General features: G+C 36.3%; 1 protein-coding gene across 1 annotated transcript in view; it reads right to left on the bottom strand.

Moving 5' to 3' along the window:
- Window positions 1-9,069, bottom strand: part of LOC104466702 (mitochondrial inner membrane protease subunit 2-like) — a gene marked incomplete at its 3' end in the record, with an annotated part of 56,484 nt that extends 47,415 nt beyond the window's left edge. The window contains exons 1-2 of the mRNA XM_010080223.1: window positions 9,014-9,069; window positions 8,702-8,767 (exon numbers count right to left, since the gene is read on the bottom strand). Coding sequence (XP_010078525.1) covers window positions 8,702-8,767; window positions 9,014-9,069 — 122 coding nt within the window. The remainder of the gene's footprint in view (window positions 1-8,701; window positions 8,768-9,013) is intronic.
- Window positions 9,070-14,504: the final 5,435 nt, after the last annotated feature.

Below are 14,504 nucleotides of genomic sequence, written 5' to 3' on the forward strand. Positions count from 1 at the left end.
ATTGTACATTTTCTGAGATGAGGAACCCAGGGAGATCAGTTAATGGCTGTCCCACACACTCCTTCTATGAGCATAGGCCTAGAACATCATCTTTCATCCTGACTTCCTCTTCTATAAAATGGGTTTAATACTATTTCCTTCCTCCTACAGCCATCTTTTGTTCTTGTCATACTGAGATTTTAATGGGATACATATAGATGAGCATCAGAGTTGACATGGAGCGCAACTTCTATCCAGAAACTACTTAAGCAGCCATCTAGACATTGAGAAGATGAAGTCCTAAACTGCTCATTTTTACTAAACACATCCTTTATTCTGACTCCTAAGAATGGACTTCAGTACCAAATTTCAGACAACCAATGACATTTATATCTGTATCTTAGAAATCAAAAAGGAAATAATTTGTGAAAATTAAAATACATGAAAGCATTAAACTATTGGATTTTTTATAATTTTTGTGTATTTTATTCACTTGCTGCTTACTTTTTAAAAAATCTTCATAAAGACAACATATTGAGCTTCCCATTGAGATGATTACACTTGTATGCACGTCTTTTCTAACTGTGTGATGTCTTGGAAACAAATCAGCTTTCAGTGAAACAGAAATCAAATGTTTTTCTTTATAGAAAAATGCCTACAAAAGACACTCTCTCCTAAATGGGATGAATACACTGCATTTGTTTAAGCTTCTAACAAAGGGAACATTCCTCTAAATGTGGCATCACACATTTGAAAATTAGTATCAGATATCTTGGAATCATAGGACAGTTCAGGTTGGAAAGGCCCTCAAGGAGGTCTCTAGTCCAACCTCCTGCTCAAACCAGGGTTAGCTACATGATCAAGTGAGGTTGTTGAGAGCTTTATCCAGTCAGGTCTTGAACACCTCCGAGGATGGAGACCACATCTTCTCTGGCAACTGCCCCACAGCCTGACCATCCTCATGGAGACAATTCTTCTATCCGGTCTGAACCTCTCTTGTTTCAAGTTATGCCCACTTTACCACTATGCCTGGCTCCGCCTTCTTGCTAACCTCCCCATAGGTACAGGGGACCTGCTGTTAGGTGACCTCAAAATCTCCTCTTCTCCAGGCTGAAGAAGTCCCATTTCCCCAGCCTCTCCTGACAGGGCAAGTGCTGCAACCCCTAAACATCCTGAGGGCTCAGGGCCCTCTGCTGAACTTGTGTCAGATTATCGATGTCTTCCCTGACCAAAACTCGCTGCAGAAGCCTCTGTGTGATCAATGACACAATGTTTTTTTTTTTTCTTCCTGAAACATCATTTGTGCGTATCACAGCCCCATTCACAATGTTTGTGTTTAAAACCTATAAAAAGGTCTCAATATCCTAGAAAATAACTTTGTAGAAAATAAAAACCTGCCTACTAGTAGTATTATCCATTCTTACATTGGTCTCTACTCAATGTCCAGCACATGGAAGCCAGTCAGGAGAAGTGAAGTGGTGACAACAACTCTGCTGGATATTTGTACTGCAGAGAACTTCACAATTGACCAACAGTGGAATAAAACAGCAGAAGTTACATACTCTCAGGTGCTGGTGTAAGCACAGTCCAGACAGGCCATGATACTTCAACAGTACTTTTCCCAGTTCCTCTCCTAGATTTCTGTTCTCCATCCTGTAGTCTGAAATGATAATGACATAAAGCACTAGTCTGCCTCTTTTCTCTTAATTCTATAATATATATTACCAAAAGATGGAATGGTACTTCACACAGCTACAGCTAATGCTGGCAATAAGTGCCTGCAGATGCACTTTCTGAATATACTGGAGTATAATTCACCATAACCATGGGCTGCATAACTACAGGCATTTATTGAAAGCCATGAGAAATGTTACTCCAAGGTGCCTACAGAGCATTTAAAAAACTTCCCCACTGTTTATTACTTTGGCAGATTAAAACAGTCTTCGAACACTACTGAGACTCTATGCAGTGTTCGCAGATATGCCATCTTAAAAGAGGTGCTGCTTTTTGCATTTTAGAGTGCTGCTTCTCTAATTGAACAAAAAAAAAAAAGGAAGAAAAAAAGGAAGAAATAATAATAAAAATTTCTCCCTCCTGTAGATGCAGCTGTCATTTTTGTCTTGGTTCAGATGCACACTAATAGAGAGTAGCTGAGTACATATTGCAATTGCAATTGCATACTCAATTTTCAGTACATTTGGGTTTAGTCTGAACAGTAACTTTGTGAAAACTAGTGTTATTGATGGTCTATCTTTTACTGTCAATTAGTGTCGTCCAAATCAAACCTCCTCGCTTCAGAGGCAATAGGATATGTTGCTTCTTTTCTCTATAAGCTAACACTGAAAATTCTGTACAGACTGAGAGAATCATATTACATTGTCTTTTTTTCCTTTAATATTAACAGTTACAGAGGTCACACTGGGTCTACATTGTAACTCCATTGCATTGAGTGAATTTTGACAAATGAAACCAACTGAAACATCAGAGAAACTGTATTGCTGATACACACAAGCTTTCAGCAATCCTACTACTGCTATCTGTACTCTTAAGAAGAAAATATGTCTTTAAAATATTATGGATACTAAAGGAATGAAGATCTTACTGCATGGAGCAATGAGTAAATACTGCTATAATATTAACATTCACACTTTCCTATGTGGAAAAACAAGTAAAAAATTAGCCTGGAAAACTATGTCTTTTAATTTTTGTCATTTTCATAATTTATTGTCTTTCTGAAAAATTATTTTGTACTTATTTTCTGAAAACAAAAGATAGCACATTTGTACATTTTTTCATGAAATTCAATTTTTTCATTCTTATTCTTTCTGTCTCTTTATGCTCTTTCCTCAAAAAAAGAGGATTTCCTAAAATCTAATGCAAAGCTAAAACATTTCTTTATATTTTATAATGAATATGAAGAATGCCAAATTTTAAAAATACAGGTTTTAAAATTCCAGGCTTCATTAATGGGCCTAAAGATCTATAGAATCTCATAAATTCATTATGGATACAGAAAATATTAATCCTGGGTTATTAGATTGTTTTTATAGTTTAAAGATGCTGTACCAATATACATTCCCACAATTTGCATTTACAGAAATGGAGTCCAGTCATGCAAGAACTCTGCATACGGAAGTGGAATCAAAATCAATGGACACTCTATTTAGGAGACTTGCAAGGATACGATCAATGCTGACGAGTCATGACAGAGCAATATAGCTGGAACCTAACAAAAGCTTTCATTGGCTTAAAAAAATACCATCAGTACCTAACAACAAGTAGTGCAAAATAAACTAAATGAGATATGCATTCTGTGCAAATAGCCACAAAACAAAAATATTTTGGAAGACAGAGTTTTTCATCTAAGCGGTAGTTTGACTGCTACTACATCCATTAGATACATAAAGCACAAAGACAGAACAATATGAAGACTGCAATTAGTCAAAAGGAAAGATGTTCCAAAGTTTGTAGTCTCTGAGGACAGTGCTGTGCCTCTGTAGAGTACAATCAGTTCTCATTTCTGTTGATCCCACTAGCGCTCTTGTCAATGTGGATCCCCACACTAACAACCCTAAGAAGACAAAGACAAAAACAAAGAACTTTGAGGAAGAAGGGAATATGAGACATATAGCCTGTGTATCATGATCAACTGTGATTCCTAGCCTTTTGATGTGTTTTACGGATATTCCATTTTTCTGTTCTCACTTTGAGCCATTGCAAGCAGTACCGTACCACATCACCAGTACCTCAGAACAGTTACCAGAGGTCTTTGTGTGTATGTAGGGTTGGGGGTAGAGAGGGAACAAGAAGACTCTTACGACAGCACTAGTGAACATAAAATTATTTCTGTGAAAATAAACAGCAATGGCCTGGATGTAATTCCTGCCAGGTGGTTGCCCTGGAGATGTTACGTATAGAGATATTCTTGTGCCACAACACTGGCAAAGTCCAACTGTTTCTGAAGGCTATTCCACTTCCTAGAGGCAGGCAGTAATTTTGTTGTATAATCTAACCCAAGTTGCTATCAAGTAGTAGAGTCTCTGCATGAAGACAGCTGTTTTGTTGGACAACCATCCTTGGCCCTTAGTGAAAACAAATAGCAGCCACAACTGTCTGATGAAACTGAGGTAGTTCAGTAAAAAACAACAACAACAACAAAAACCAAAAAAACCCAAACAACAAAACAGTAAGAAAACTTGTTGTCTTTTTCATACAGGAGGAATACAGAATGCCACCTACTCTCTGAGAAAAGAAAACAAAACCAAAAAAACCCAAAAAAACCCCAAAACTCAAACGCAAACAAAATCAACCAAAAACCTGCACGGGGTAGTGAACAGTTTGTTTCAAGCTGAAAGAGTTCTCCAACAAGTGGACAGAATGACCAGATTTTGGTTATATTCTAAGGCAGTATGGGATTTTTGACTGGAAGAAATACAACAACCTACATGAACTTGACAACAGGAGTACATTAATTTATACTGTGATTGCTGCATTTAATAGCTGCTGATGGGCTTTGCCTAATTCTATTAATTCTCCACTCTTTTCCAACCCCTTTATATCTCTTTCCTTCCTAACATTCTGCAGCAATAGTTTCTACAGTTTAATGATGGACCTTGTAAAAGCTGAAAGTTACTGAAGCTTGGTTTAGATCTACAGCCTAATAATATAATGATCTATCTCCACATTGTCATGATTTGAGAAACAAGGAGTATTTCCCTATTCACAGCTTCAGAGCAGTTTTGCAAGATGCAGCACTTAAATGCAACATCATTTTGCTGAACAATTAGGTCCTACGAACATTGACTTCTAAATAGCCTAACGCTATCCTTCGACACATCTTCCTAGGGGCTCACAAATCATTCTTAAATCGGGTACAGAAGAAAACAATTATATGAAAGAAAGAGAATTGGCACACCAAGCTCCTGCAGCCCTGTGCAACTGTGACAGACATAAGGAAGACAGATTAGTTTAACAAGTGACTGGACAGACTGAATTTGAAATGTTACTAGTTGAATCCCAATTTTGGTTTATTTTGCATGAACCTTCATTTATTTGTGTTATTGAAAACATACCATAACTCATCTGTGATAGATTAATATGGATTTTTGAATTTCCACTAGTCCATTTAAGATAAATGGGTTTTAATAAGTTTAATTTCAAGTTATTAGAAGCATTTTATAATACCAACATTAATTTTAAACAAATTAGATTATATTGACTTTTAAAAGAAGGCCTTCTTTGGAAGATTTATAATTTAAACAGTCTTCAGGAACCATTGTAATGGTTTCCTACTTAAAGTTAATTCTCCTGTGAATCCATGGAAGACAAAAAAAAACATGATCTATGGAAGCTACACTTTGCAATATTGTCTACATACAAGCTGACCTACAGATTTCTCAAGGGCTAAATGGTGATTTTCTCTCTATTCTTTAAATTCTTTTGAGAATGAAGTTCTACTAGCTTATCTAAATTAAATTCTCTGTTATAGGTTTATGGCATGTACTACAAGCTTCCGAGGATTTACAAGACACTACCAAACACTTTACCTGGACTACCAACTGGACTGGAAACAAGAACAGAAAATCAAAATGCCAGAATTTTTATTCAGTGAGTTTGTAGCATGTTTCAATCTCTCAAAGCATATTTCAAAAGGTGAAGTACTATGTCGTATATAATGTCTCACTACCTGAAAAATACAAAATGAAAGGTCAAAATGGACTCATGACAGATCTCTCACCTATATTCCTTTCCAAAAGTTAGAAGTCAGTTATTATTACTTTCAAAATATCACTATTTTTATCATATTCAATGCTTTTAGAAATGAGGAACTGAAAACCAAGTTTTTTTCTGATGCTCTGCTGTTTTCATTCATCTATGAAACCGTAACTACTACAGACTCACAGACCATATTGCCTATCACCTATTTCATGGAGCACTAAGTGAAAATACCTTCCAACTCACAATTATTTGCAAACATTTCTTCACAAGGGAAGACTGGAAGACTCACTATTAAAAGTGTGTAATAATTAATTCTGTCACATGACTCCAAGTAAAATTTGTAGATCAATAGATAGACTTTGTACATTGCACTGACATTCCAGATAAAATGTCCAACACAACAAAACTTTCTGTATAAGCACCACCTCTCTGCAAAACCATTGTACCCACAAAGAGCCCCATAAGTGCTAGAACCACACCATATCTAACTCATGATTCCCACTTTTCTGTACTCTGGAACTGAAATAACTGCTCTGCAGTGAGATGGGATGTTTTCTCAGCAAGAAGGAATTCTAATTCTAATCAAAAGAGCAGTAAAAGGCTTAAAGAAGTTGGGGGGTTTAGCATACAGGCATATATGCTCTACTTCAAAGACTTAATGTTAGGAACAAGGATGTTCAAATATTCCTCTAAAGTCCATATATATTAATTTTGCATAATGTTTCACACATACCAAAAAAAGAGTCAGAACAATAGGGAAGACTTCCATACTTTTTCAGACACATTTTTGCACATGACCCATGTTACTTTCAATTTAATTCAGAGCATCATTGTATGCTGATCAGCAATAATTCAATACATAAAAATACACAGACATAAAATCTTAAGATATCAAACCCAATTCTTTTTGGTTTGTAATAAAGACTGTCTTCAGACATCAAATAGGAGTCAAAATCTTCTGTTTATGCTTCCTATACATGCTTCCAGTTAACAGTTGTCTGCTTCAATCACAAATACCCTAGTCACATACCTGCTTATAGTATAATTACAAAAATAATACATAATTTAGAAAAATCTTGCCAGCTTTGTTGTTGTATCTTATTATCTAAGTTTTTGCTTTACCCTAGTGCTATGAAAAGTAGCAAGTATTACTTACATTTCCTACACATACACAATTAAGGGACAACAATATTTAACAAAAACTTAACAAGTTATAAACGTCCAATAATTTGTTCTTTAGCTAAAAACTAGTTTCTACAGTTAAAGCAAAGGCTATGGGACAATTTTTATGTGTTCAAATAGAAAAAAATGCACATCTGAATTACCAAGATGAATATCTCTATCAATAAATTAATCAAACTTGTTTTACCGAGGACAAATGAGGATCATTGTACAGTCTTCTGTACCCATGAATGATTCACTAACCTACACACTCATCAGCATTCTGCACCCAGTCTCACAACTACTATGCCCCACACCTTTGTCCATTTGGCCAAGAAGACCCACAGAAGTTAATGAAAAGTTCAGAGTCTCAAGGCATTTGGATGCACACCATAATTGATAGCTGGAATTTAAGCTATTAAATGTCTTCTGTATTATCAAAAACTAATTCAGTCTCAAAAATTCAGACAAATACGTTAATAATATAGAAGAGTGAAAAGTAACACTTTAAGTTGCCTTATATTGCTATCTCTTCTTGACATTGTTGCAGAAATGAATGAGGAATACTGAATCATGAATACCAGTCTTATCACTTATACGAATTACAGCACTAATATCAACTACAGCAAGGAATAAGTTCCTTCTTAAGGACATAGATCTATAAAAGGTAACCCTGAGTAGCACACACTTTTCATGGATTTAGTTCTTTAAAGTGATAGCTAGTTTTAGCTGTAGATATCTAGTTTTTAGACATCAAATTACCTTCTCAGTGTCTGTTATTTCAGATATTTTGCTTCAACAGAAGTGTCGGAATTTATTTTAATTTCTCAAACTGAGAATATTTGGAATTTTTCAATAAAACAGAAATTATATCAACTGCAGGAGGGGGAAAAAAAAAAGACACAGACATATTCCATAGTGCCCAAAATCCCACCTGTGCTGCTATTAACTAGGGCTCATTGATACCACACTCAAATCCTTGATTTGAATTGCAGCTGTGAAGTACTTCTTCAGTATTCGCTACACCATACCAAGAATTATTATCTAAATTAATTGAGTCTCAGTCTGCCATATTGTCTGAGAGCTCCCAGTGTCTTTAGTATCTTAGGAAACTAGGGATTTATCTTCCCAGCCTGGGAAAAAGAAAACCTTTCAAACAAGCATTTTCATCAAAATAATACTGTTCCCAAAAAAACTTTTGATTTACATCTATTAGTAATTTATTTCCAACCAGCCCCAGTAGGAAGGTCTATCTGTCAGAGTAAACCAAGTCTTGAAGTACTCTAGAGTCTACTCTTGATACATTTTTTTTTCTAATAGAATAATTTACTCCAAACCAGTTCCACCATATTCCCTACAGATTCCTATACACTGCAGTGAAGGCAGTCATCTATACAGGTTCCTTGTCTCAAAAATAAAATAAAATAAAATAAATTTTAAAAACCAACAAAAATGTGAAAGAAACAGAAAAACCCCAGACCTCTAAAACCCCCCTACTTTTATTTGCCAACCACAGTATGAAACACCAGCCAGACACTCCAAAAGAAAAATCACAGCCCTATTGAAAAAATGCTGTACAATTACCTGCCTTGATACGTGACAGAGATATTCTAAGAAACAAGCATTATTTGCACCCGTGTACCTGTCATGAGAGAGTGAGCAGTTTTGTGTAGCATTTCTTGTCTCATTAAAAAGGAGACAGGTACAATGCTGACATTCCTGTTAAGAATAGATAGAAAGAAAACACTGGAAAGTTCTCGTTGTCTAGGATACTGATTTAAAATCCACTGAAAAGCTGCACTATTCCTACAAAGATCCAGAGACTAAGGCTTAAAATACTTACTTGATAATGTCTCCTTCAAGAGCGATCACTCGTTTAATGATCTTCTGTTCAGGGTTTCTAGGAGACCTGAGACAGGGGATAAGGTTATACAATCAGTAATGTTCCCATTGTTTTAAGAAAATTAAAAGAAATTCTGCAAAGAAATAGACACTATTAAAGTCATTAGGTAATTCCATGTTCTTCCTGATACAATGTTAATCATGATGTTCCACCCTGACGTGAAGCTACCATAATCATTCTCATTGCAAATCATCATTGAAAAGCAGATGCTGAAAAATGACCTGCCTACAAACACCACAGTAATCAACATACCTTTTACCGTGAAAAATACACTCCACATCATTCAAAGCAGAATGTCCCACTACCATTGTAGTGAGTACCTTTGCAAATAGATTAATATATTAAAACCTGAACTCTTCATCAAACTTTAATATCACATTGTGTTTAAACATTCATGTCATTCACTTACTTTGGAGGAAAAAATCTCCTTGCATTATATTAATATCTTTCACTAATTTAAGTAAACTTTGCCTAGGGAATTGTGGAAGTTTAAAAAAGTTGTAAAATTTTCCGAAAGTTTCAGCCGTATCGAAAGCTTCTTATTGCAATACCATGTTTTCACCTCAAGTTATTTTCCTACAAGCTCATTCTATTGATTGGATTCTGATCATGCATTACATAGTATTATGAGAAAGCAAAGCTGAACATGCATGCCCAGCCTGAAGACTCCAACTTCCTGCATGCATATGAAGAGATAGGATTACTAGAAACATTATTTTACAATAGTTTTGACAGGTTAATGTAGACATATGTGCACCATAAAATTTATTTCTTTTCTATATACTTTATCTCCTTCTTTCATTCTTCACTTTCAACTATTTAACTATGCAAACTTAGTAGAGTGTTGTCATGTTATTTAAAACATTCTTTTTATTTGCTTCTTATATATAGGTAAGCCAGTGTAGGAACAAATGGTTTTGATTTTCTGCTGATGCTTGGGTTCTGTGTATTAGACTCCAAGTACAGTCTGCTAGACATGAAATCGCAAGAACATTATATCACAGTTTTCATGCCTAAAAACATTCGCCATGCCATCCCTACAACAGACCAGTACCTTTGAGCTCATCTCTGGTCAACTGGTAGCACAGTAAGACTACATTTCCTTAAAAAGCAAAGCTGAGATGAGTCTGGCTGAAAAACTTGTCTGCACTGCTGCATGACTAAAGGCATTTGTAGTTCACTTGCAGTTCCAAAAGTTAAAAGGAAAAATAGTTGCATGCTTACTCAATTTTATTAATATGAATCCAAAAAAGTATTCCAAACATTATAAAAGTGGTTTTGGTCTTTTTCTGTGTGTCAATATATTTTAACTATATTTATATTTTAAAGTAATGAAATAAATTCAAGAAGCATAATTCTGAATTTCAAAATATTAAATAGTTTCACTTTACAGTTTACCAAGCCTGAAATCCTATTTTCACAAAGCAACGTGGACCAGTGAACATTAATAAGGACCACACTTTGATTCCCTAATCATCACTGTAATTTTCAAATCATTATATCATTCAGAAGAATATTTTGTTTAACATTAAATTTACCCAGAGTTGCATATTCTAGTTCAGTTTTGTCTTTCATGTTCTTTATCAGGGTGAGAATACATATTTTTGTAATATTTTACATGTCAGTGTAGGGAGGAATTAATCAAGGTTTAGATGCTTTTATGATTCAGATATCTGGATTATCCACAGCACTTTCTGATGCTGCTCCCTAGCAGGCTCCAATGCACACTCCATTTGAGCATTGACCACCTCTCTCTCAATCAGCACATAGTCAAAGAAAAAAAACCCACCCCTTTAATTATAAATTAAAAATATTTGCAAAATAACTTTACTGTTAATTGATTTAATTTTTAATTCATTTAGGCTCAGAATAATATTTTTATGTAAAATTTAATTAATGGAAATAATAATACATAATGTATATGGTGAACTTGTGCATTTCTCAAAGACTGAATAAAACCAAATTTTAAGCTTACTCTTTCAAAATCATGCTCTGGTTTAACATCTTACTTTCAAAGGTTCTAAATCGGTTCAACAGGGCGAAGTGCAAGGTCCTGCACATGGGCTGAGGCAATCCCTAGAACAAATATAGGCTGAGTGGAGAATGTACTGAAAGCAGCCCTGAGGAGAAGGATTTGGGGGTGTTGGTAGAAGAGAAGCTGAACATGACCCAGCAATGTGCACTTGTGGCCCAGAAAGCCAACCGTGTCCTGGGCTGCATCAAAAGAAGCATTAGCAGCAGGTCGAAGGAAGTGATTCTCCCCCTCTACTCTGCTCTCGTGAGACCCCACCTGGAGTACTGCATCCAGCTCTGGGGCCTCCAACAATAGAAGGTCATGGACACGTTGGAGCAAGTCCAGAGGAGGGCTGAGAGAATTGGGGTTGTTCAGCCTGGAGAAGAGAAGGTTCCAGGAAGACCTTATAGCAGCCTTCCAGTACCTAAAGGAGGCTACAGGAGAGATGGGGAGGCACTCTTTATCAGGGAGTGTAGAGATAGGACAAGGGGTAACGGTTTTAAGCTGAAAGAGGGTAGATTTAGATTAGCTATTAGGAAGAAATTTTTCACTGTGAGGGTTGACAACTGGAACAGGTTGCCCAGGGAAGCTGTGGATGCCCCACCCCTGGAAGTATTCAAGGTCAGGTTGGATGACACTTCAGAACGAGCCTCTCTTACCTGTTCAATCACTGTGGCTCTTGAACAAAGCATTCTGCTCGCCTCTTTAAAATCCTTGGCCTAAAATTCCCGATGTTATTGGCCACTTTGAGTCTGCTGCTCCCTCACTTACCAGTCCTTTGCCTTTTTCATGAATTATAAACAAAACATTAATATAAAGGGTTTTTTAAAGTATTCTGACTTCAAATACGAAAAAAAAAAATCCCGATTTATAATAATAGAATCATAGAATAGAATAGAGTGGGTTGGAAGTGACCTTAAAGATCTTCGAATTCCAACTCACCTGCCATGGGCAGGGACACCCTCCACTAGACCAGGTTGCTCAAAGCCGCATCCAGCCTGGCCTTGAACACCTCCAGGGATGGGGCATCCACAGCTTCTCTGGGCAACCTCCTCCACTGCCTAACCACCCTCATAGGAAAAAATTTCCTCCTAATATCTAAATCTACCCTCTCTCAGTTTAAGCCCATTACCCCTCATCCTACCACTACACTCCCTGATAAAAGAGTGCCTCCACATCTCTCCTGTAGGCCCCTTTTAAGTACTGCTGCTATAAGGTCTCCCCGGAGCCTTCTCTTCTTTGGCTGAACAACCCCAATCTCAGTCAGTCCTTACAGGGGAGAGGTTCCAGCCCTCTGACCATCTTTGTGGCCCTCCTCTGGACTTGCTCCAACATGTCCATGACCTTCTATTGTTGGGGGCCCCAGAGCTGGATGCCGTGCTCCAGGTGGGGTCTCAGGAGAGCAGAGTAGAGGGGGAGAATCACCTCCCTCGACCTGCTGGTCATGTTTCTTTTGAGGCAGCCCAGGATACCATTTATTGGTGGCTTTATTTGTAATTATATGGTGATAGAAAAACCAGACTTATATACATACATACACACACACATATTTATATACACACACATAAATTTATATAAGCATCCGTTCTTCTGTGTTCAACCCTGTACTGATCAGTGTGGGACTGCAGTACTACAAAACATTTGACAGGAAAGGCAAACAATACAGCCAGCAGGAAAATCTACTGTTTAGCAAGTGATTGTCAGATAAAAATGCTGACAATTCTCTGAAGGTTTTCTCCTTTCTTAATTGAGCCACTGAGTACTTCAGTCACAATATTGCTCCTAAAATGTTCCCTTTCCATCATTTGTATTATTTATTTACTCTAGTGGATACAGCTTAGCACAATTTTAAATAATTACTTCATAAGCTAATTAACATTTGATCAATCATTAAATTTTCATGACATTTCCACTTTTTGTATGTGTTATTTGACTGTTCTTTCATTCTCTGTGTTAACTATACTCTTCTCAAGAGTGCGCACAGCAAATCATGCTTAAGAGCTTGAAACTGAAGTCTCTACAGGCTTTTCTAGAGAGAGAGTGTTTTTTAAGCTATACTTAAGAGCCCAGCAAGATAAGCGAAGGAAGATGGTCGATTCACTTTTGCTTTCCAGAGGGATATATTAACATGTATCCCCAAATGCCATGTGATATCACTCCCCACTGAGCATGCACTCTCTGTAATAAACAAAAAAAATGTAACCTACCAGTCCTGAATGATGATCAAACACAATGTTTGATGCTCAGACACACAGCAGACACTCTAAAAGCAATTATATTGTTCAACAAATATTAGCACAATAGCTAGCACAAAAAGCGTGAAGAAATTAGACTTGAACAGTGAAGTCCAATTAAATAAATGCTACAACATATGATTTTTTTCCTTGAATTATCACTCAGATTTTCTGTGTGCATGCATTAGAAAAAGGAGACCTTATACTGTCTTATACTGAATTTTGGTATTTACTGAGCATTTTCTAGAACAGGACAAATAGCAGGTCTTTATTAAAACGTTGCAGTGAAAAGTGACTGAAGTTTTCACTGTTTATAAATATGTATCTACGTATATGCATATGTATGTATATTACTCTTAGCGCACGGCTTTTTATGAGATAGAAGCAAGATGTTTAGGTAGTAGCTGGAAGTTTGCCTTCAGATTATTCTCAATTTACATCAGATTGAGATTTATGTAATTTCACTATCACTTATATGGAGGCAACGGAAACAAGGAACACTGTGTTGTTATAGCATGAACAGACTGAAATAACGAAGGCCACCTTTTTCAGAAACATTATTTCTGCTTTTATTTATGTTGTTAATGCCAGATATTGAGAAGGATTTAACTCCATAAAACAGGGTAAAGGGGAGCTTTTGAGATCTTAGACTAACACTGTGATCCAAAGCCATTCACTCAGTGACCTCTTCATTTCCCAAAACTAATTCCCATCTGATCAAAAATTCCAGCACAGTTACAGTTTATGCTTCTAGGAATTTATAGAACTACTGCAGGATAAAAAAACCAGGTTTTTATCTCCTTCTGGGGCTTTTGGGAGATCCAGAAAATAGCTAGAGGAGTAACTAAAATGTAAATGGCACCCAGAATCAATGGCACTAATATATCTACAGAACTGGGAACCTCAAAGTACAGTTTTGATGGCTTTATTTTTAACCATGCTTGGAGGAAGATAAAATAGAGAGGCTGTGGAGTTACCTATTTTCTGGTCTTGCTTAATAAGATAAACAGGGAGTTTTACATGGCTGCATCATACAGAGAAGATGAAGATCCTCAAAAAAAATTTTGTGCCCTTGGTATATGGTGAAGGAGCTTCCTGTTGCCAGCATAGCAGCTGATGCCCAAACTCTACAGTAGGAACTAGGTAGCAATAACCATTCTTTCATCCCTCACAGTACTATAGCTATGATAAAACAGATCCAACATAACTAACTCTACCTGTTGCATAAGAATGCAAATTTACTTATTATGTGCACATATTTTCTAATCCAAAACATATTTAATCTGTTCGTTTTACTTTTTTCCCAGTCCGTATTTTTTGTCTAAATTCCATACTTCTTTATGCAGATAATGAATCTCATAATAAATATAATATTTAACTAATTACATTACAGGTTCTGAGACAATGTCTATATTGTGGAAAATAACAGGCAACATAACAGTAGAGGGGAAAAAAATGACCAGAGTTATTTTATTCTTTTTTTGCTGTCATTCCT

Source organism: Pterocles gutturalis, unplaced genomic scaffold, assembly GCF_000699245.1.
Source record: "Pterocles gutturalis isolate BGI_N339 unplaced genomic scaffold, ASM69924v1 scaffold4114, whole genome shotgun sequence".
In the NCBI taxonomy this organism is placed as follows: Eukaryota; Metazoa; Chordata; class Aves; order Pterocliformes; family Pteroclidae; genus Pterocles; species Pterocles gutturalis.